The sequence below is a fragment of the Coturnix japonica genome, chromosome 13, assembly GCF_001577835.2.
Source record: "Coturnix japonica isolate 7356 chromosome 13, Coturnix japonica 2.1, whole genome shotgun sequence".
Taxonomy (NCBI): Eukaryota; Metazoa; Chordata; class Aves; order Galliformes; family Phasianidae; genus Coturnix; species Coturnix japonica.
Window position 1 is genome coordinate 3,799,630 of NC_029528.1, and position 21,329 is coordinate 3,820,958.

At 43.0% G+C, this 21,329-nt stretch overlaps 2 protein-coding genes across 17 annotated transcripts in view; one reads left to right on the forward strand and one right to left on the reverse strand.

The window, feature by feature from the left end:
- The first annotated feature begins 3,317 nt into the window (after window positions 1-3,317).
- HNRNPAB (heterogeneous nuclear ribonucleoprotein A/B) overlaps window positions 3,318-21,329 on the forward strand; it is a 37,260-nt gene continuing 19,248 nt past the window's right edge. For 3 of the 9 annotated variants that reach the window (XM_032447389.1, XM_015875627.2, XM_015875629.2), the window contains exons 1-8: window positions 3,318-3,477; window positions 3,598-3,886; window positions 6,885-7,053; window positions 7,148-7,306; window positions 7,724-7,855; window positions 9,436-9,544; window positions 9,638-9,790; window positions 9,867-9,951. In XM_032447389.1, the coding sequence (XP_032303280.1) occupies window positions 3,636-3,886; window positions 6,885-7,053; window positions 7,148-7,306; window positions 7,724-7,855; window positions 9,436-9,544; window positions 9,638-9,790; window positions 9,867-9,937 (1,044 nt within the window). In that variant the 5' untranslated portion in view covers window positions 3,318-3,477; window positions 3,598-3,635 and the 3' untranslated portion in view covers window positions 9,938-9,951. Of the gene's footprint in view, window positions 3,478-3,597; window positions 3,887-6,884; window positions 7,054-7,147; window positions 7,307-7,723; window positions 7,856-9,435; window positions 9,545-9,637; window positions 9,791-9,866; window positions 9,952-10,205; window positions 10,532-12,023; window positions 13,079-21,329 lie in introns of those variants that run through there. The other 6 variants (XM_015875631.2, XM_015875633.2, XM_015875630.2 and 3 more) reach the window with 5 other exon arrangements.
- On the reverse strand, window positions 8,888-21,299 carry PHYKPL (5-phosphohydroxy-L-lysine phospho-lyase). 8 transcript variants are annotated; one of them, XR_001558140.2, is made up of 14 exons: window positions 20,414-20,590; window positions 18,825-18,943; window positions 17,834-17,993; window positions 17,219-17,293; window positions 16,802-16,889; window positions 16,591-16,707; window positions 16,374-16,456; window positions 15,868-16,093; window positions 15,467-15,621; window positions 14,825-14,914; window positions 14,489-14,619; window positions 14,041-14,097; window positions 9,255-9,390; window positions 8,888-9,166 (listed from the first exon to the last, which is right to left on the reverse strand). XR_001558140.2 is itself a non-coding variant. In XM_015875623.2 (13 exons), exons 1-12 carry the CDS (start codon window positions 20,470-20,472, stop codon window positions 14,045-14,047), a joined length of 1,356 nt encoding a protein of 451 aa, XP_015731109.1. In that variant the 5' UTR covers window positions 20,473-20,589; the 3' UTR covers window positions 12,592-12,764; window positions 14,041-14,044. The 8 variants fall into 8 exon arrangements, 1 of the variants encoding a protein (XP_015731109.1); XR_004308876.1 differs by lacking the exon at window positions 20,414-20,590 and adding an exon at window positions 20,657-21,299 and having other exon boundaries at window positions 14,041-14,619; XR_004308873.1 differs by having other exon boundaries at window positions 14,041-14,619; window positions 20,414-20,593.

A 21,329-nucleotide genomic window follows, 5' to 3' on the forward strand; every position in this document is an offset into this window, starting at 1 on the left:
TCCTGCCTGGCTGCACCCTAAAGTCACTTCAATCACAGTTTTGCTTCCTCTACTCATCTAAAAGCTTCTCAACAAATCTTAAACCAAACTCTTCTGTCTCCAGTCATTTTTAGCACGTTTAGCTTTCCTCTTACCTTGGCTTTTGCAATTATTTTCACCTACTGCTGTTTCCACAGCCCAACAGCAACAGCTTCCCTTGTGTTTCTTTCCATGTCTGCAAGAGCACCAGTAAACTCTGATATAATTTCTCTCCTCCCTTCCCTCCTAACTCATAGCTCATTGTCCTAATTGACAAATACAGATACGATTGCCTCATATTACTGCCTCCTTTCAAACTTAAGGTGTTTCCATTGCAATTTACTGTCATGTAATAAGTGTGTGCTAGATAAATGATTTGGCTGAAAACCAACCACTTTTCAGCTGAGTTATTTTACATTTAACTGCACAAAGGAGTAGGTGGAACTTCACAGTCAGGAATGGGAGTTTTACATTCAGATTGGTCCAAACTGCTGTGACTTCTGTGAGTTACTGCCATGGCTGGGGATCCTGCACAAGCTGCTTCTCCTCACCTCAGTTACTGCTGATACCTTTTCCTCTGATCACAATATTTAAACCGTTCCCTTCCTTTCAGAATTTCTGCAGAAGTATTGTATTTTGTAGACCATCTTTTGATGTCAGTTCTCCATGTCTTTCCACATCAAATATTTTCTACTCCACACACAACTTCTGGCTTTCAGTTGTAAGCCCATACACATATTGATCAAGTTCTATTTACCTTTTGTTCCACAAAGAATAGCCCCTACAACGTAAATCATCTGAAGCAATTGAATTCTACTGAGCCATTTTAAAATAGCCTCTCCTGCTCAGTTCCACAGTTCTGCTCAGGATGCATTCATGTTGAATACCTCTAGAGGCTGGCATAGACTCACTGTTTCCTATAAAGCTTCTACTCATCTGTGCATGGGCACAGCACATATACAGATACTAGACATTTACCTTTTACTTCCTTAGATATATATCTCTACCTTGTTTCTATGCAGCATCAAATAGACATAATAGCTGGAAACTGCTGCTTGGAATGGCCAAGCTGAGAGATGGAGATGGGCCTGACCAGAAAAAAACAGATCTCAAAAGATTATATCCATCATCTGAACCTAAGCTTAGACAACAGACTTACTTCTATAAACAGCCACCCATTTTGATCTACTCTTGCTGCCGGTCTATAAACTTGTAACTTCAGAATACACTTCTGCATCCATCTGCCTTAAATATAAAACCATCCAAGAAAGAAAGTAGTTAATGAAGCTTGGCATTACTTAACTTTTCATCCAACCCCCCCACCCCCCCCATTTAAGTCCAGCTGCAGATATCAGTTCAGCCTGAGTGACTTAAGCAAATGCAGGATAATTTCTAATTGAAGCAAGCTGGTGGCTCTGTATAACTTAACACATACAGGTGATGGCAGCTTTGGGTTCAGATCTGATTACAATCTAAGCCAAGGCTGGCCTAAAAGAAGCTAACAGAAGATCTCTTGCTGGATTTGGGGTAAGTTTCCCTGAGATGGTACAGATTAGGGAAACAACATCTTACAATAACAACAAAAATCTTTGTTTCTAATTATACTTAAGATTTAGTACTGGAGAAAACTTTAAAAACCACAGCCTTGTAAAGATAAGTATCTATATTAGAAAAGGGATACACAACCTGTTCTATGTTATCACAATTTTCAGGCCTGCTAGTTAGATGTTCTTTGACCTCAAGGAACATTCAAATTCATAAACTTTACAATTAAAAGATGGTTGTGGTGCTTGCCCATAGTTGCTCATTTAGATAATCTATTTTCAGGTAGATTTAATACTTTTCAATTTGTGAGCAGCAAAACAGGGTATGAGGGTAAAAAAAATGAGGAAGCAAATAGTTGTTATGCTCAAGAATTTAAACTTGAGAAACTGTAAGAAAACCTGTTAGAATTCCAGTAAGAAACAGGAAGGAGTTTTGCTGTGTGTGAGAATCAAAGCAGAATGCTCAGCCTGGACCAGTTAACATGGCTCTCATGTCAAGTACCACAGGCAGCAAAGCAAAAGAGTGGCTTCAAATTCCTGGGTGTGGCTGGGGACTGTTTGTCATTTGATCTTCTACTAAGTATAATATTTATTTTTCTATTCCTCTTAAGAAATCTGGCTTATAGATTCAAACTGTTTTTAAGTTAAAAGCTTCTCAATCTGAACATGCTACATTGATTTTATTTTGTGCTTACCTTTAATACTCTATATACATTGTGCTGCTTATGAAACCAAACATCCCACAGTGTGTTGTGATTTTACTAAGGCGCTACTTTAAAAACTCACACAGGATAGAAGTCAGACTAAAAGTGGTTTGCTGAAGGTCAGCCTGGATCCTGGACTTGATATCTTGCAGAATAAAGGTGAATAGCGCTGTGTGTCTCCATTACGCCACATGCACTTCCTGACCTGTAGCAGCAGCGCAGGTAAGTTGGGCCAGAGGCCACATCTGAGGGTGGAACGCTGCATTGTGTTTACATTTATCACTACAAAAAGTGATAAATAACTTTTAGTGCACCACCAGCAATGGGCTGAATTCTGCTTTAAAGAGGTGGCAGCAATCTTTGTCTCTCCATCCCAAAGCTGAGCTCTGTGCCGTTGCTGCGGACAGATGAGCTATGGTATGAGATATATGGTATGAGCTATGGACAAATGAGGGTTGGTAGATACATCCTTATGCAAACACAACGCCGGCCCAGTCGCGCTCAGCTCCAGCTCTGAGTTATGTAACACAGACTCCAAGTTTCCACCGAGAAACAACAAACTCCGGCCGTTCTGTTGTAAAAGCAGCAGGGCTGGAAGCACGGAGTAACCGTGTGTCCCTGGAGGGACTGACTCAGCGCGGCCCGCACCTCCACGGGGCGGCGGCAGGAAACGCGGCGGCGCCGCCATAACCGCGCCTCAACGGGACGGCAGCGCACCGTTACGAGGCTGCGGCGGGGCGTTACGGCTCCGGGGCTGGGCTTCGAGCCCGGTCTGTTATGGGGAAGGGCCTCGAGAAGACAACGCGGCTGTGAATTAACGCGGTTGTGAATGAACGCGGCGTCCATCCGCGGGCGCTGAGGTGCGAGGCGCGCAGCCCGCTCACACTTTCCCTCACAGCCCCGTCCCGCGGGCCGCCATTCGCCTCACCCCGCGCGCCCCTCCCGCCCAGCGCCGAGGAACCAATAGGAGCCGCCGAATCCGATGAGTGACAAAGAGCGACTGCCAACCGGGAGGCATCTTGTTGCCGTGTGGCCCGGGCTCCGGCGGTATAAAGGCGGCCACGCGTTAAAGCTTCGGGCCGCATAGTGCGTGTGTCGGGGGGAGGAGGCGGCGGTGGGTCGGTGCGGAGCGGAGCGGCCCGAGCACCGGGGGGGGATTTTAATCCGATTCCGGCCGGCCCGGATTGATTTTATCGCGAGCGGCTTTTAAAGTGAGTAGGGGCGGGCGGCGGCACGCGGGGGGGAGGGGCGGCGGCGGACCGGATCAGACCGGCCCAGCCCTGCGGGGGGAGCGGCCTCGTTGACCGGCGGCCCCGCTGCTCTTATTGCAGGCGCCTCTCGGCCATCTCGGCTCTGCGGACGGGGCACCATGTCCGAAGCGGAGCAGCAGTTGGCGGCCGCCGCCGGCGCCACCCAGAACGGGCACGAAGCGGCCGAGAGCTCCGGGGAGCAGCAGCAGCAGCAGCAGCAGCAGGCCGACACCGGCGGAGCCACGGCGACAGCGACAGCGGGAACGGCAGCGGGAGCCGGCCCTGCGGCGGGGACGGCGGGGGTGACCGCCAGCCAGAACGGGGCCGAAGGAGACCAGATCAACGCCAGCAAGAACGAGGAGGACGCGGGGTAAGCGGCGGGCGGGAGCGGGCCGCACCCCCCGCACCTCCCCCCATCCCGCTTTGGGCGCCATGTGCCGCGTTGGAGCGCGGCCGCCAGGACTCGGCGCGGCCCAGGGGCGGGCGGAGCGGCTCCGGGCCCCGCGGGGGAGGACGGCGGGCGGCCCCGGGCACCGCGCTCGGCCGGGCGGCGGAAGGCGGCCCGGAGCGGCAGCGCTCCCTTTGTTCTGGAGCTGCCTTTTGTTGGCGCCATGTGGTGGCTGGGGGAGGGGCGGCCGCGGGCTCTCGCCGGCTCGCGCTGTAAAATGGAAGGGATTTCCATCGGCATCGCGCCTCGGCCCCGTCCGCTTTAAAGCACAGGGGAGAAAGGAAGGAGCCGCCCGCTGCACGGAGCGGGGCTGAGAACTTTGGGGGCTTCTTAGAGAAACCCGTCTGTCGGCCGAACGCGAGCGCGATTTGTGTAAGGCGTGAGAAATAACGGGGTTGGGACGTGTAACGGTGGCGATCTTAAGTATTTTTAGAGGAAGGAAGGGAAAAGCAACACGAGATAAAAGATCTGCGGTGTGATGGAAAAGTACGAGTGATTCTGGTTTACATCTTCGCAGCATTGTCAGAATTGTTATTGCTTAAGAGTGTTTTCTGGGAGTAGTCGGGGCTTTTGCTGTGTTTCAGTAGCAGCGTTTGTACACAAGAAGACTTAAATTTATTTATGATCACAATCGATCCTTTCGTTATCTTTTTGAATATACTCACTGGGCATGAGAACTACCTGCCTGTTTGTGCAGCCTCTTCTTTGAGCCTGGCTACTCAGACCTTTAACTGGAACTTCTTTGTTGTCACTGGGCCCTGAGTCAGGGCCGTGTCTCTGAGGCTGCACAGAGCTGAAGCTGCGGCAGTGCAATAGGTTTCTGTTTGTAAGGGAAGGAGTAAGAGTTATAGGAGCTTCCTGTAACCTACGGCCGGATGTACCATTTTTTTCCACGTCATTGAAAGATTAAGAACTACACATGTATAAACTATGTGAATTTTCTTTTTACACCCTTAGCCTGCAGGGTTCCTTGAAAAGTGGGTGATATTGTCCCATTTATCACACAGGATGTGACAAATTGCAGCCAAACCTGTAGACTAACATCTCTAAAGAGAAAGAAGTGAAACCAACAAGAATTATTCATAGGGATTGAATTGAATGACAATTTTAAGCCTGTGCACAAGATCTGCCCAAGATAAAGCTCAGGGCATAGACATAAATACAGTTAGTAGCTGAAAATTGCTTTGATTTGATTCTAGGGAGGGGGGGAAAAAGCGACTGTGCATTAGCAGTGTGATTGTCCAGTTTGCATGGCTCTGAAGAGAAAATGCAATACTAAGAACTCTTAATTCAGAAGCTCTGTATTGTGGTGTTGAAATATATGCAGGTGTTGATTGTACCACTTTAAAAACCAAAAGATTGTATATTGATGTGATATCTACTCCTGTGGTAAGCCATTACTTTAGCACGTGGCAGTACCTGTGTGTGTAGCCCCATCCTTAGGGCATGTGGCTGAAGCTTCCTGCAGATAAACTCCTGTCATCCCAACCTTTGAATTTCTCTTGGGTCTATTCTGTAAGAACATCTAGTGATGCCAGGGTATGCTACTGAAAACAGCTTTTTATGGTTGGCATTATTGCTTGGTCGGTAAGATCTTTCAATGAGAACGGAGCTGTCAGGTTACTTGTTTTTTTTAGCCATTATTGAAAGGTTTAGTAAGCTCTGGAACGGTTTTTCCTTAATGCCTCTTGTTTTAATGGCTGTAAGGTGACTTAGGCCTTAAATAACCACACGACTTAATTGGGAGTGCACAGCTGGATCTGAAAAATTAGAGCTATAGCCTGTAATGGATATAGTTTCCTCCTGTAACATGAAAAAGTTCTAGCAAACAGATTAATCACTTTAGTACATCTTGTGTTGCCATTTGAACCTAAATGGATGCTGGTTTTGGCAGGTCAAAGTTCTGCATTAACACCAATGGCCACTTTTATTTAGATATAGGTGGTTTCTAAATTGTTGCTAGCTTCTACTGCCAGATCATGGTTACCTCTGAACGGAGTAGTGACAACTTAAACTGCTTTAGTTTGTAGTTAGGTAAAAAGGCTCAAATGCTTTTAAAAGCTCAGTTTGTTACCTTGGAAACTCTGAAAATAGAAAATAGTTGTGCTGTTAATGGTTTTATTTAAGTGAGGCATTTGAAAAGTGCCTTGTTGACTGATCTTAGTTTTGCATAGTTTCAATTCTGTATTGCACTTCAGTAGTTGATATTTCTCTGTGACACTTCAGAGCTGGGTAGGGAAGTACTATATTGTGGCCTCCCACGAAAACAAAGACTGGCTTAATACCTTCACACTAATGAAGGTAGAACTAGATTCAGTAGCTGAGCAGGAAGAAGTGCACAGTGTACTTGTTAAGGCAGGTCCAAAGTCCTGTCTGTTGTAGGAGACTGTTCTTAGCCATCACGGATATGCTTTAAATTCTGCAGGTGGTTCTTAAGGCGAATAATTTTGACAAATGAACATAAAAATAAAAGAGATCTTAAGTATTTTGATCTTGGTGCCCTTTACTAGCCCGAGTGCTTTCAAAGCAGTATTATGACCTCAGTTCCTTTCAAAAAGGAAGAGGCAGTAATTGATAATCAATACTGCTTCGTTGCAAGTAACAAAATCACAGTGGAAGATCATAAGTTACTGGTGAGGAGTATTCGAAGCAATCTTTTCTGTGGTGTTTTTTTTTTTTTTAACATAATAAATAGCAGACTGCACTGTAATTCCCCCAAAGAAGAGTGTATTTGGGGGAAACAAACCCTTGTGTGTCCCTGTAGTGTTAGATTTAGACAATATGCAAAAGTGTCTAACATTCAACAGTTGGACCTGTTCTGACAATGCTGCTGAGGCATGTACCACTGTGAGCATCTTGCTGCATGTGCTTTTCTGTACTGCTTCCTGAATCTAAATAGCTCTTCTCTTTGAAATTGCAGGAAAATGTTTGTTGGTGGCCTCAGTTGGGATACAAGCAAAAAAGACTTGAAAGACTACTTCACCAAGTTTGGTGAGGTAACTGACTGTACGATAAAGATGGACCCTAACACAGGAAGATCCAGGGGCTTTGGATTTATACTCTTCAAAGAACCTGGGAGTGTTGAAAAGGTGAGCAAGTTTAAGCTTTGTTCTCAATTCCTCAGATTCTTAAATTAAAGGGAAACTTTCTAGCTTAAGTTAATCTAATTAAATTATCTTTTAGGTTCTGGAACAGAAAGAACACAGGCTAGATGGACGACTAATTGATCCCAAGAAAGCCATGGCAATGAAAAAGGATCCAGTGAAGAAAATATTTGTTGGTGGACTTAACCCCGAAGCCACAGAAGAAAAAATCAGGGAATACTTTGGCGAGTTTGGAGAGGTGTGTAATGCTATCTAACTGAGCACTGAAACACAGTATGGTTAACAGTTACTGTTTAGATTACTAATAATTGCAAACTAGATTAATTTGAGATGTGTCAAGTCTTTTGTAAGTGATCCAGAGGTTTCTTATTGTGTGAGAAAGGCAGGCATTTGCACTAAATGGTTACGCTGCCAGGAGGTTAGATACCTCATTTGAGTTTAAACTGTTACATTTTATCTTAAAATTCTTTTTAAGATTTCTATAGTTAGTTGAAGCCTCTGGTTTGAAAGCTAATGTTCCTATGGGAAGAGCATTGCAACTTCTAGTGTTGCTTAATGTGTGTAGGTGTGAGGCTTACAGTTTTACTGTACCAAATGCTGCGTACTTCACTGTTCTGCTAAAATTTGAGCCTAAAGCAGTATTTTATGTTTTCAGATTGAAGCAATTGAACTTCCAATGGATCCAAAGACCAACAAAAGGAGGGGGTTTGTGTTCATCACTTTCAAGGAAGAAGATCCAGTGAAGAAAGTTTTGGAGAAGAAATTCCATAACGTCAGTGGAAGCAAGGTAGATACCTAGATTTGTGAATCTTTGAGCAGACTGTTAAGCAGAATACCACTGTCTTTACCATAAAGATGGCTTTTTGATTTTTGTATACCTAAGATTTCAGAGTATCCAAAATACAATGAGGACAGTGTGCAACTTACTGCATTTTTTTCTGCTCTGTGTTCAGCCATGGAGCCTGCCATAGTTCTTTGCCAGTATTTGCAGCTTTAATATTAAAGTGCTCTGGCCTTTTATAAGTAAATTACTTTAATATAGTTACGTATGTATGGAAAAGCTAGCTTGCTATATATCGGTGTGGTGATATAAACCATCTGAATATATTTCATGCTCTATTTTTCATCATAGAGTAATTGCATAAATTCAAGGCTTACTGGTTCTAACTTCAGGAAACAGAAATGAAATAATATGCTTAAGGGCCCCCTGAAGCTCATCAGCTGTCTGTGTGTGAACCGCTGTAACAGTGGTGTGAGATGCTCTGGTTGGCTGATGGCGCTTATTTGTGGGAGTAGCTAATACAGGTTCAGGTGTCGAGCTAATGAGGACTGGAGGCAAGTGATGCATGCTAGCTGGAAGGTGTCCCTATTTTGCTCTGTGCTCAATGCTAACCATCCATACACTTCAGAGTCCTATCAAAACTTTTCATACAGCCCCACATAGTAATATTGCATGGCATGTAGTTCAAGACCAGATTGCTTGATGCAGCACCGAGTAAAGTTTTGGTAATTACCTGTTTCAGTTGGTTTGCCAGACTCTGTAGTTAGCCATAAAGTTATTCAGAAGAGGTAAAGGATTGGGTGTGAAAGCACTGAGAAATCATATCAGTATATCTCACATCTATGGCTTGCTTTTGTCAAAAGATAATAAAACCAGCACATTACCTTTAAAGCAAGATCCAATCTGAAGAATTCCAAGCGAAGTTTCCTGAGGTATCATTGCAGGGTGTTGTTCCTTTCACTGCTTCATTTCCAACCGTACACAGATCTAGGAAGTAGAAGCTGGCTGATAACCTGAAATAGAGCTTGGGGGCCAGTCTTGGAAATTTCAATTCTATTTATTTTTGATTATTTGTAGTGTTGGAAAAAGTTGAATTTTCAACTGTTGGTTAAGTGTACTTCACAGTCCAACACATGCTCACAGTATAGACTGTATGAAAGCTGCCAAGAAAACTCATTTGGCTTATTTTTCAGCCTTGTCAGTAGCTCTTCAGTCGTTGCAGCTCAGGTGAAGCAGTCCAACAGCTTAGTCCTAGTGGTTCTGCAGGATGTTAGGCAGAAGCAGTAGTGGCTATGCTCAGGTGAGCTCCCCACTTTCCTGTGAGGAAATGGATGGTAGGTAAGGGGCGGCATGAAGTACTTTGGTAGCAATAGCTGGCTTGGATGGCAGACAGTGACTGACTTACCTTGGCCTGAGCAGCATGTTAAATGGGATTCTTCTGGATGTACAGTAATGTTGGCTGCGTGACAGGGAGCACAGCATGAGCACCTTTGCCTCTAGAATAACCTCCGTCTTTCCTAAGTGGCTAGGTTGGGGCAGTGCTGTTTGAAGACAAATAAACATTCCTCCTTATTCTTTGTTTTCAGTGCGAGATAAAGGTAGCACAGCCAAAAGAAGTATACCAGCAGCAACAGTTCAGTAGTGGTGGAGGAAGAGGTAGCTATGGAGGAAGAGGCAGAGGTGGAAGAGGCGGTGGTAAGTATTGCACACACTACTTTAGTATGGACACATTCAAACTAAGCTGTGTGTACTAAAATGGGATTTTGTGGATGGTTTTCCCTTCTATAGCTCAAAGTCAAAATTGGAATCAAGGTTATGGCAATTACTGGAACCAGGGTTATGGGAATCAAGGATACGGCTATCAGCAAGGTTATGGTGGCTATGGAGGCTATGATTATTCAGGATATGGGTATTATGGATATGGACCAGGCTATGATTACAGTAAGTAAAGAACTGTATTGGGTATAAGCAAGCGTAACTAATTAGCAGTTTAATGCATTTGTTCTCTTGTTCATAGGTCAAGGCAGTGCAAATTACGGGAAGACACCAAGGCGTGGTGGCCATCAGAATAACTACAAGCCATATTGATCAAACTTATTCAGGTATGCAGTGGCATGGTCTCTTTTGGAAAATGACTGCATAGGTTTTGTATACAATGCTGTAGATGGTATTTCAGTTCTGTACCAAATTTAACTTTACAATAAATTTCTATGGCCTGTTAAATGTGCATCTTACTTGGAAGAGCTCCTTGGAAATGTTTTACATGTTTAATACTTACAGATAACTAGTTGTTTAGACAGTGTGGTGTGTAAATTTCAGCCTTGCTGAAGATATTAATTAATGATTTTATTAATAGGTTAAACTGAAACTGATTTTGAGGGTCTGCTTAAAGCTGCAGCTCTGCATCTAGGGACTGCCTCTTGGAGTTAACTATGGACTCTGCATTACTCCAGTTGTACAGAAAGAGATGCATCTTTAGGGAACCAGTGTCACTTTCCACCTTTTTATTTTGTATTGTTTTTGTGTCATACATTTCCTGTAACGGAAGTGTTAATTTTACTGTACTTTTTGGTACCTTTTTGGAATCTAATGTATTGTAAGGTATTTTACATGTGTTCTGATTCACCATGACATGGATATTGAAGCTATCCTAGCTTTTGAAATAAAAAAGGCGTAATCTAGTGTCTTGTGCCATTCTTCAGCTATGTATTAGTAAAACAGCAGTATATTTTTCCCAGAACTTAGTTCATGGCAGTACCTTGATGAAGAGTTGGGCTTGCTGCTTTTAATCTGGAAACTAGAGGGCTGTGTTGGTAGGTAGTGGTGTTGACTTTAGCGTTAAGTGACAGCTGATAAGTGCAGTCACTTCTGCCTAGAGGTTATGGAAGAGAGCCTGGGTGGAGATCCCTAGCTGTTAGGGCTGTGCTGGTGGCTCATGTTCCAGACAGGTTACAGAGGCAGTTGTAGTACTAACTGTAGTAATGCCTGCAGTGGAAGGCTTTTGTGGGTGGAACCAGAGGCTGAGGTTTCAGGTAGGGTTTGGCAGGCTAGACAGCCTTGCAGGAGGAGGCTTAAGAGGTATGTAAGAAGCTAGCTGCACTTCCTTCATGTTTCAGCCTCTCTCGAGTCAGAGGTTTCTAAGAGTTCTTAAGAGTATGTATATACATCTCGAAAGACAGGTTAGACATTCATTAAATTATGAATGCAAAATCTCAATTTTTGCAGTCTTGCTGTGTGCCAAAAACACAGTAAAGAATTTCCACCTGAAGCCGTGGGAGCAAAAACAAGAAAGGTGCATCTAATACTACAACTCTTTCTAGAGATATTCTTTTCTTTTTATTGATTAGCTTACCAAAGTTTCTAGGTAATAACTACTATGTGATTTGCTTGTCTGGTTGCAGAGTAATCTCAGTCTTAAATCTAAAACTATTCTAAGCAGCCAGTACTGCTGCACAAATAAATTTCTAACCTGTGTTGAAGTAAACTGTTTGATTTTTCTTTCCTCTTTTAAACTTCAAAAGCTGATATTTTTCTTCTAACATACAATTTAAACAAAATCAAGTAACTAAGAAAGGAGAAAAAACATGTTAATAGTAATTTTTACTACTTTTGTTTTTACTGAGGGAAGCAGCAATTCCTACAGGAATGATAATATGCTGCTCCCTGCTGGCTGTCCCTGAAATTAAAAACCATACAGTTAAAAGTCTGTAAGACTTGTCTGAGGTTAAGCTGTAGTCTTGAATATAAAGAAAGAGTTAAGCAGGTCTTTAATTGGGCAGTGGGCACATCAGCTTCACAGCTGCAGTATGTAACAAAGCGCCCAACTTGAAAAATATAAAGCTATAGACAATTGAAACAAGTAATATTTAGAAGGATTGCTCTTGAAGATTGACAAGTGAGGTGCTTTATTCTGTTGCATCTTTTTACTTGTTTTGAAGTAAGGGTTAGAATACCTTCCTAGCAGGTAGTTTGCCCACTGAAGAGGGATTTGGATAGTGTTGTGCCCAGAACCAATACTGCTGCAGTATTTCTGTCTAGTTTGTTAGCAATAGCTTGTCAGCCTGTTACTGGTTCCCTTTGGAAGTAGATCCTGAAGTAATGCTTCATTTCAGTGGTTGGACTAGATGATCTTAGAGGTCCTTTCCAACCTTAATAATTCTATGATTCTTTACAGGTGATATGGCCTCAGGCAGAAATGGGTTACTAGCTCTTATACGAAGAACTTGCTTTCTCTTTCTTGCATGAAAAGTGTGCGATGCAAAGAAAAACTTACTGTCAGGTGAAAGCAAGGGCTTGTACACAGAGTTGTGTTTCTGAAATGGCTGTAACATACTGTTTATCTACTAACTGTACTCAGGTATTTCTTGAGGACAGTGTTTCCTAAGAACAGCTGTGGGAGCTGTGACTTTGAGCTGTGTTCCTCATGAGCATGGGGCTCTTTACTTCATCTGCTCGTTGAGAGCTTGTTGATTAAAGTGCTAACTAGGACCCTGTTAGCTTGAAACTGCCTACTGAAACTGATCAGAGGAGCTTGGGAAAAGCATTTCCAGGAATGGAGTTACCACTGCTAGCAGCAGATAAGGAAAAAAAAAGAAAGCCAGTTGGCTCACCTTGGTTTTTAAATTGGCATAACCTGAAAGAGCATGAGTTTGGAAAACATAGTTTATAGTAGCTGCTAGAAAGATATTGCTTTAAAACCAGTTTTAGATACTTTGTTAAATAAAAGCCAATCCCACATCTGCCACAGTTGAACATTTATTTCTCCTAAAGCTTTCACTTAATAATAAGATAACTGAAAATAACAAAATCAAAGGTTAACTTATCTGATCTAAGGCATACTAAGATGAGGATTAAATGTACATTATCACAGTAGAGTAATTTTTCTTAGTAGTAGGTCTTGAAACATGTTTGGAACCTATGGAAAGAAAATAATGTTATGTTTTTCTTATAAAGCATCATTCAAAGAGATCTATTTCATTGCCTCATTTTCACTTACATGCAATGTAAGTGTTGTACTGGTACTGTACTTAGTGAGGTTTTTTTGCATTCTTGCTTTTTTGTAGAGAAGCATTTTTTTGCTTATTTTAGATTTGCAGATAAGCGTATTAAGTTATCAGGCATCTAAGTTAAACTGATACTGTGAGTAATCCTTTTGTTCTTAAGAATCCATAGTACTAACAGCTGTATGTCTTTTTATTAACTTGCTAAATAAAATATTAACACACTTTTCTTGTGCCTGCTATACTGCTATTGCACTGAACTAAAAACATGCTTTTCCTTAGCATAGGGCCATAGCACTGAATCTAGCGTGGCCAACCGATTACATTCATATCCAGGTTCCTAAAACTTTACTGGGTACCTAGTTAAAAACACATTCAGTTGTATTCTGGCTGGGAGCTGGTTTAAGGAAATACCAGGTATACCAAAGTGTTGTTATCAAGGTGTTATCTGCAGGTGTATGCTGCTTCTAAGTGTGTGGTAGGTAAAATGAGAAGTACATGTTCTGCAAGCTACAGAAGGACCTCAACAGATACTAGAGTTTGGCAGACTTAGCAGGTCTCTGTCTTACTGATGCCCCAAACCTGGTGGGAATAGGGGTAACTGATGCTTAATCATGAAGATAACAGCTGTGAGCTTGAAATGATTCTGTGTAGTTTAAAGAAAATGGGCTGTAGTAGTTTTATGAAGGGCTATAATGGTACTTTCGCTACTAGTTTAAGTGGGGGTTCCCAAATAGTGGCATGCAGAATGTACAGTGTTGGAGCACGTGTTCTTGAGGGCAGTTATAGGAAGACCTGCTGAGAAGTGGTTACCCATCTGACTATAACTATAACTATAACTCTATGAAGCTGTCTGGAGGCTAAAGCCAGTGAGTAGCTGGCAGAAGAGCTGTGACAGCATTAGGTGTTTGTGAGGTATGTTAGGCCTAGCTTGAAAATAAATGAATTCATAACAGTGTTACAACTAGGAAGTATCAGACGAATAGAGGGTAGCAGTGAATTCCATAGCCAGCCCAGTCTAGTCCAAGCTTCTAGATTGCCAAAGACAAAAACAAACTCCGAACTAATTTCAAGTAAAAGCAACTTTGAGAAAACTTGGTCCTGCTCTACTGCCAGGGTCAGTGCCATTGAAACATGCTTAGAAACATCAACTTCTGAACAGTAATATAAAGAGTGAATATAGATAAATACCTGCTTAGGTTGAGCCAGTGGATGTTTTCTCCTGGTTCAGATGTTCTTTTTCCATATCTGGAAGGACAACAAGCAACAACTTAACAAACCTGGAGTTGAATTCGTTTTAGAGTAATTTGTTTAACACTGTGCACAAGTTGTACAAATAGCATAAAAAGCATCCACACGATGGCTCTTGGCAATGAAATGTGGTTAGCTTTGACATTTGCTGTAAGCAAATGCTACCCTCTGCCAGAACGAAACTTCTACAGGTGTATATGCTTCCCTGGAGTAAAAAGTTCTGCTAGAGAACTTGGATTGTTTGGAAGTGAAGGCTAAACTCTCAATGATTGACTTTCCTGTGTGTTTAGTGTCTGCCATTTAGGCTTTGTTCCAGGACTTCTGAAAAGCGGGCTCAGTTGCTCAGTCCAACAGTAACTGCTGTAAGGCATTTTTAAGTCTGTCTTACCTGTTAAAAGTTTGTCAATGGTGTCCACTACAAATTTTGCATCCTCCATAGTGAAACACATTGGGGGCTTGAATTTAAGTACATTTCTTCCTGGCCCATCTGTACTCAGTAGAATATATTCTTCCTTAAGCCTGGAAAGAGCAGAAACAGAATTATGTTCACCTTTTGCACAAAGTTCAGAAAACTTTAAAAGCATCATAATGGTGGCTGTCCAGACAATGCTTTCCAGTGCTGACTGGTGCTAATTTGCTGTACTTCAACAGCTACTGAGTGGCAGGTTGCTTTGAAACTGTGCTTGTCCAGCACACTGAAAAGTCACATGATTGTCACACGTACCTTATTATTAAATACTCTGCTTCTTCTGTGGCTGGGGTTCTTTTTGCTTGATCTTTAATTAAGTCCACTCCAATGAATAAGCCAGAACCTCTTCAAGAGAAATATAGTCAGTTTGTGTCACGAGAAGGAACTGCAAGTGAACTAAAGGACTGAGAGATTAAGGTTTGGTCTCACAGAAGTCTGAGAATTGGGGATGGTTGTTGGCTACTGTATAAAAACAAGAAGTCTAGCAGTCTTGCAGAAATGTGGTAGTAAAGTATGAGCTTGTCCTGTGCTGTTATATCAAGTAGTTAAATGATAAAGATAGTCTTCATCCCACTTAAAATTGTGTTCTTTCTTTGTGCACTGAACTATTTTTCTGTTTAAACTTCTGTCTTGGCAACTGATATATCAGAAGTGGTACTTCCTAGGGATGCCCAGAAATCAATAAAGCTAAACTGGCCTGGAGTGGCAAAGTTTATCAGACTTGTGATTAGCTTAAGTATGGTTTAATTCAATGGACAGCAGGCTGCTGATTTCTTATTTTTCTTGCTGATGTCACAGCTCTTAACAGTTTCCTAAAACATCAGTTCATTTTTAAACCTGGTTATGACAAACCAAACAAAATACAGCTAAACATATATATAGAAAAGGCATTGATACCTGACATCACCAATGAGGGGGTGCTTGATTTTTTGCTCCATGAGTAGCTTCATAAAGAAGTTGCCAACTTCTGTTGCATGAACTTGAAGCTGTTCCTTCTCTATCACATCTAAAACAGCCAATCCAATGGCACATGAAACAGGGTTTCCTCCAAACTGAGTTCAGGAAAGGAACACATGCAGTCTTGTCAATGAAAGCATAACATAGCATCAGTGATAACATGAGCACACTAAGATTTATATCTGATAGTCAGTAATTATTAAGTTGGTACCAGAAAGATGCAATTAATATCAGCAGTAACTGTGTGGACGCTGAAGATTAATTTAAACCAAGTCCCATGATTATAATTTTAGTACTGACTCCTATCTAAAAAAATATAACTGTGGTCCATTTTTACTTACTGTGTTGAAATATTCTACTCCGGTGGCTGCAAACGCTTCTGCAATTTCTTTAGTTGTTGCTACGCAGGCAATAGGGTGCCCATTACCTATGGGTTTCCCCATAGTGACTATGTCAGGTATAAAGTCTTCTCCCTGAAGCTGGAATGCCCAAAAGTGCTTGCCAACCCTGCCAAAGCCAACTTGAATTTCATCAGCAACAAATACACCTCCAGCCTTGTGCACATGCCTGTAACGTAACAGTGATTATATGCTGGGAAGAAAGAAATCACAAATATTTTCTTTTTTGCAACAAACAGAAAGCGTTTATTTGCAAACTTCTTGAAGGAAAACTTCTGTACCATGTGTTTAAAAAGAGGCCTTTGCCCCACAGAGATGATATTGTAATGTAAAAGCACTTGTCTTTCCTATGCATGTAAAGCTGAATGCCACAGGAGACAGATATTCTCCTATCACCTCTATGTAGGACAGATTTTACAAGTGAAGATAATGAATGTCTGACTACTTACTCTGCAACTTTCTGAAAATAGCCTTCTGGTGGGAGGATCTGACCACCAACGCTTGGCAGAGATTCAGCAAAAAATGCAGCAATCTGAAACACAGGTACTATGTAATGACTGAACACACAATGCAGACGTTTGTGGAAGTTGTGTTAACAGTTAGTGTTGACAGGCACCTGTACTGAGCTCTTATGCAAGACAAAAGGCCAAAGAAATCACTTCTTACCTTTCTGCCTTTCTTATGTGCTTGCTTAATAATATTTTTCACTTCATTAGCGTAGGCTGTTACTGGATCTTCATGGTCCTCTCTGTATAGTCCTCTGTATGTGTCTGGAACAGGAGCCTAGGCAAAGGAACAGTGTTCTGTGTTCAGTAAATCGTAAATCGGTCTTCATTTAATTTACAAGTAATCGATAGTTATAGGCTGAAGTACATACCACGTGGACCCATTCCTTTTGTCCTCCTAGATTTCTGAATTTATATGGGCTTATGTCAATCAAGGATGTCAGATGTCCATGGTAAGCACTTAAAAAACAATCAGCAGAACTAAACAGTAATTTCCTCATTATCAAGAGTTCTTTAGGCTTAACATTACTGACATCTAAAGAGTAGATGAGTTACATCACCCGGTAGGAATACAGTTACTAGTGAGAACAGCTGTGGAATTTCTAAGGGCAGCCCTACCTGAATGCAGTCAGTACTTCAGGAGTGGTCTCACAAATACTGAGCAGAGGAAAATTCCACTTCCTAGCCAGAAAGAATCCCATGGTTCTTCCTACAATGACAGGTGCTCTGACCACAGATAGAAACTGAGCCTAGCAACTGACAGTAGATAAAATTGCCAACATACTTACTGGTCTAGAACTATAACGTCCTCATGCTTTGTAAACTGTCTTGCCATTCTTAGGGCAAGATCATTAGCCTCAGATCTATAATGGGAAAAAAAATGGTGTTTAATTGCAGATACCTGGGGTTTGAAACTTGCAGAGAACACAGAACTAGATGTAAGGTACTGACAGATCCCTGAGTAATCAGCAGTGGTAGAATTGCTTAACAGAGAAGAATCCACCTTAAGAAAGCTGGATTGCAGGAACTACATGGAAGCAGTTTCCTTTTTATTTTAATGTGTGGGTTGCTTGGGAATCCAGGAACCTCCCACAAGCAGAAACATGCATTGTCACTTAATTCTGCAAACGTGCCAGACCAGAAACAAGCAACAGAAATAAACCCTCTGTTAATGTAGTCCAAGGCCTTAGAATAAAAAGCTGTACAAGTAAAGCGCTGCGTCAGTTTTCTTACAGAGATCTTGCAAGTACAAACGTTAGAGCTGTAGAAATTCCAAATGACCACAGTTTCTTCGTAATCAAACAACTACAGTCATCACTCCAGAGCACGCAGCTGGCTGCTGATGTGCCCATCTGTATATAACCAGGGCAAAAACAATAGCAATTCTGACAGGTCCGACTTACCCAGAGTTCAAGAAATAAAAGGTGCACAACTTGTCAGGTAGCTTTTCTGAAAGTCTCTCTGCATAATCAGTCAGGTTGTCGTGAAGATAACGAGAATTTGTATTTAGCAATTGGTTTTGCTCGTGGGCTGCTTTTACTACATCAGGGTGGCAATGTCCAACTGCAGGAGAGGGGAGAGAGAGGTTGGTGAGTTCTTTATTATGCATGGTGTCTGTCAACAGGCATATGCTGGCTCTATGCTTATGTTGCTCTATAAGAGTACAGAGCAACTGTCAGTGACGTTCATATTTGATCAGTTAGGCACTAACAGTGTTATCAGCCTAGGACAATGTTGGTACAACTTGAAAGCTCTCATGGAAAACTTGCTCAGAAAGGTTTAAAGTGGTGGTTGTATTTCAAGGCTGGTGGTTAAATTCTTAAAGCTGATACACTGAAACAAACTGCCTAATTTTATACTTTGAATTGAGACATCTGAGTAGTCGTATTTGCAGATAAGCTTTACCATCCAATAATTACATGTTGTCAATATATGTTGTCATTACATATTGACAGTAATATGTGGTACGACTGTCAGCCCTGACCAGCAGTTTAAAGTACTATAAGAAACAGCTGCTTCATGCGACAAATAATGCACCACACTGGGCTGTGGTCCTTCAGTAGTGCCCTGAGTGACATCTGGGAGTACAACAAACTGTCCTTCATTTTACAGTCAGATACTTGACCTGAATTTTCTCGCCCAGAGCTCAGTGAAGTTTAGATCAGTCCTTTTCTGTGAAGGTAGAGCAGGAAGCAAGTCTGGAAAGCTCCGTGTTCATGCAGAAACCCAAATGTGAGCAGAACTTACTCAAAGTATAAAGCTTAGTATAAAGTTATTGTGCTATTCCAATTGAACCACTGCTTCCCCCAGCACAATAGAACAGTGGAAAGAAGTACTGATTGTTCCTTGCTCTGTTAGTAAAACATGGTATTGAACAATGGAACTTCAGCTTACCGTGAGCAACGTTGTTTATGCAGTCAAGGTATTGTCTTCCATTCTCATCATACATGTACTGGCCTCTTGCCTTTACAATCTTCAGTGGATCATTAGGATAAAACAGCTTGCAAGAAGAGCTGTGGAAAGCATCAGAAAGCAGAATAAGCCTTAATGAAGTCCCTCAGTCATCTAGTAATACTCTCAGTGTAGTTAATCAAGAGTAAGACAACCCCCCAGTGCAGCAGCACATGTCATCATCCTCCTAGCCCTTAAATGCATAACTCAGGATGGAGAAAAGCACAGTCTTTGTTCTGTGACTGGACAGCCGAGTTTTGTTAGGCTTGTGGGCACAAAAACACTCCTGAACAAGAAATCCTTCACTAGCAATCCCCAACCCAACACACACGCAGGACTTGGCTCTGAAGTTTCATCTGATCTTAAATATGGTTCTTCTGTGTCTGTGCTGGCTGCCCTCCCTGCTCTTTAAACTATTTGTGCCTGTCTCTTACTAATCACTTTTATTATACCTTTGGTATTCTTACTAAAGGCACAGTGCAGATTCTTACATCCATACAGAGCTTGAGTAATTTTATTTCAAAGTCTGGACCTGCTTAAGTGATTGTAAAAGGTGCACTGCTTCACCTTTTACATGTATTTGACAAATTTAATTGATGCTGAAGGACAGTGCCAACCTGTAATACCTCATTTAATAATACTGCTTAGAAAACTAAAAGGGAAATAACGCAATGTATTGAGAAACATCAATTAACTAAAAAGTTGGTGTTAAATTAAGACAGTAATTCCCTGTCCCTCCCCTACAGGAATCCTACACTGTCTGTACATGCTGGCAGTAGGATGACAGAACAGGTTTGTCAGTACAATCACACTGACAGTTCAGCCTGTGCTAAGAAAGCAGTAACGAGGCTGGGCTGGATCCTCATCCCCAGGAACAGAGCAAATGAGTTGCTAAAGAATTTAATACACAGGACGGTGTCCTCAGCCCAATGCAGCTCACACAGATCTCATTGCATTTACCCCAGCTGCTTTCTGTCGGCACAAGGCTGTGTGGACGGAGGTATCCTTCCTTTCCAAACCCATAACATTCCTGTGGGCAGACAGAAACGCTCTTGCTGCCGTTCCCAGCAGCATTATCCAGAACCAGGAAGTTTTAAATCCGTTTGGAACAAAGCGAGCAATTGAAAGTCTGGAAATGAGTTTTGTGCTTAATTCCAGCGTGTTAATTCTGATGGCTCTCAGTGCTACCAGAGCTCTGACAGCTGGGCTCTCATTCTGGGTCAGCAGCACCACTCGGCAGCCGCGTGGTTTGCTCGCTTAGAGCCAAGCGGCCAAAGATGCGCTTTGTAAGCAGTTCTAAGCTCCTACAGCCACGCCGTGCCACCCGTGTTTCGAGGGATCTCGATGCCTTAGTTTTATAACCTTCCTTAAACGCGAACTGTATGAGTGAAGCTCTGGCTCCGCTCGCTCTCAGCACCGTCTCTATCCCAAAGCCAAAGCACCGGAGCAGGGAGCGCTCATAGCCCCGGCCGCTCGGTGCCGGCCCCGCCCCGCAGCGCCGGGCACTCGGTACGGACGCAGCCGGCACTTACCCGATGAGCTGCCGCCGTAGGGACAAGGTCTCCTGGCGAGAGCGCTGCGCTCTCCTCATGGCCGCCGTGTCCGCGGCCCGGCCCAGTCGGGAGGAGCCGCTTTAGAGCAGCAGCCTGTCCATCCACCCGCCCCGCCGCCGCTCCCCCTGCGGGCCGCCGGCCGGCACTGCGCTCCGTGCCGGAAGGCAGCGCTGCAGCCCGGCCCCGCCTGCTCCCGAGCCCGCCCTCAGCACTGTGACTCACCCGTGCTGTGGCCTCCCCTCCGCATGCCGGACTGGGGCTCCTCTGGCAGCAGGAGTGCTGACTTCACCCTGCAGGTCCCGTGGCCCTGGGAGGTTCTAGCAGCACACGCAGGCTTGGCAGTGCTGGCAGCAGCACACGGCTCAGAGCAATTTGCGATGGTACCTTGGGGGTTAGAGCTGCAGTGTTTAACACAAAGCACTCCTTAAGCAAAAGCGCAACAAACCTCTTGTATGGTTGTGCTCCTGTGTTGAGCCTGCTCCCAGAGGCAGCAGGTGGGATAAAAGCCAAACACTGCTGTCAGATGAGAGGAGACAGTCCTGGTCATGTTGGGATGGAATTCCTTAAAGAAAAACACAGAGATAAGAACCAGAAGGGACGTGTGTCCAGCACTGTAGGTGCTGCATCCCCAGCAGAGCCATCAGAATGCTTCATTCTAACAGATTCCAGATTATTTTTTCATTTCAAGTATGTGTTTGCATTCACTTGTTTTAAACTGACAACAACTGAGAGGACTCGGACCATTTGACTACATACCCAGCAGACCAGAATGATGTTCAGCCGCAGTTATTTGGTAAACACAGGAGAACAGTTTAAGTTTTGCATTAAAACAGGGAATCCCAAACCAAATGGCCATAGATTTAAAACCACGCTGAGCTTCAGTGGTAAAGCTCAG

Bases quoted from the DNA above. Each gene is read 5' to 3' on its own strand.
- PHYKPL (XM_015875623.2), bottom strand. From the start codon at position 20,472: ATGAGGAGAGCGCAGCGCTCTCGCCAGGAGACCTTGTCCCTACGGCGG. The intron at 17,994-18,824 runs GTAAGCTGAAGT...CCTCTCCTGCAG, and splicing joins CATAAACAACGTTGCTCACG to TTGGACATTGCCACCCTGAT. The intron at 14,620-14,824 runs GTACGTGTGACA...TGCTCTTTCCAG, and splicing joins GCAGAGTATTTAATAATAAG to GCTTAAGGAAGAATATATTC.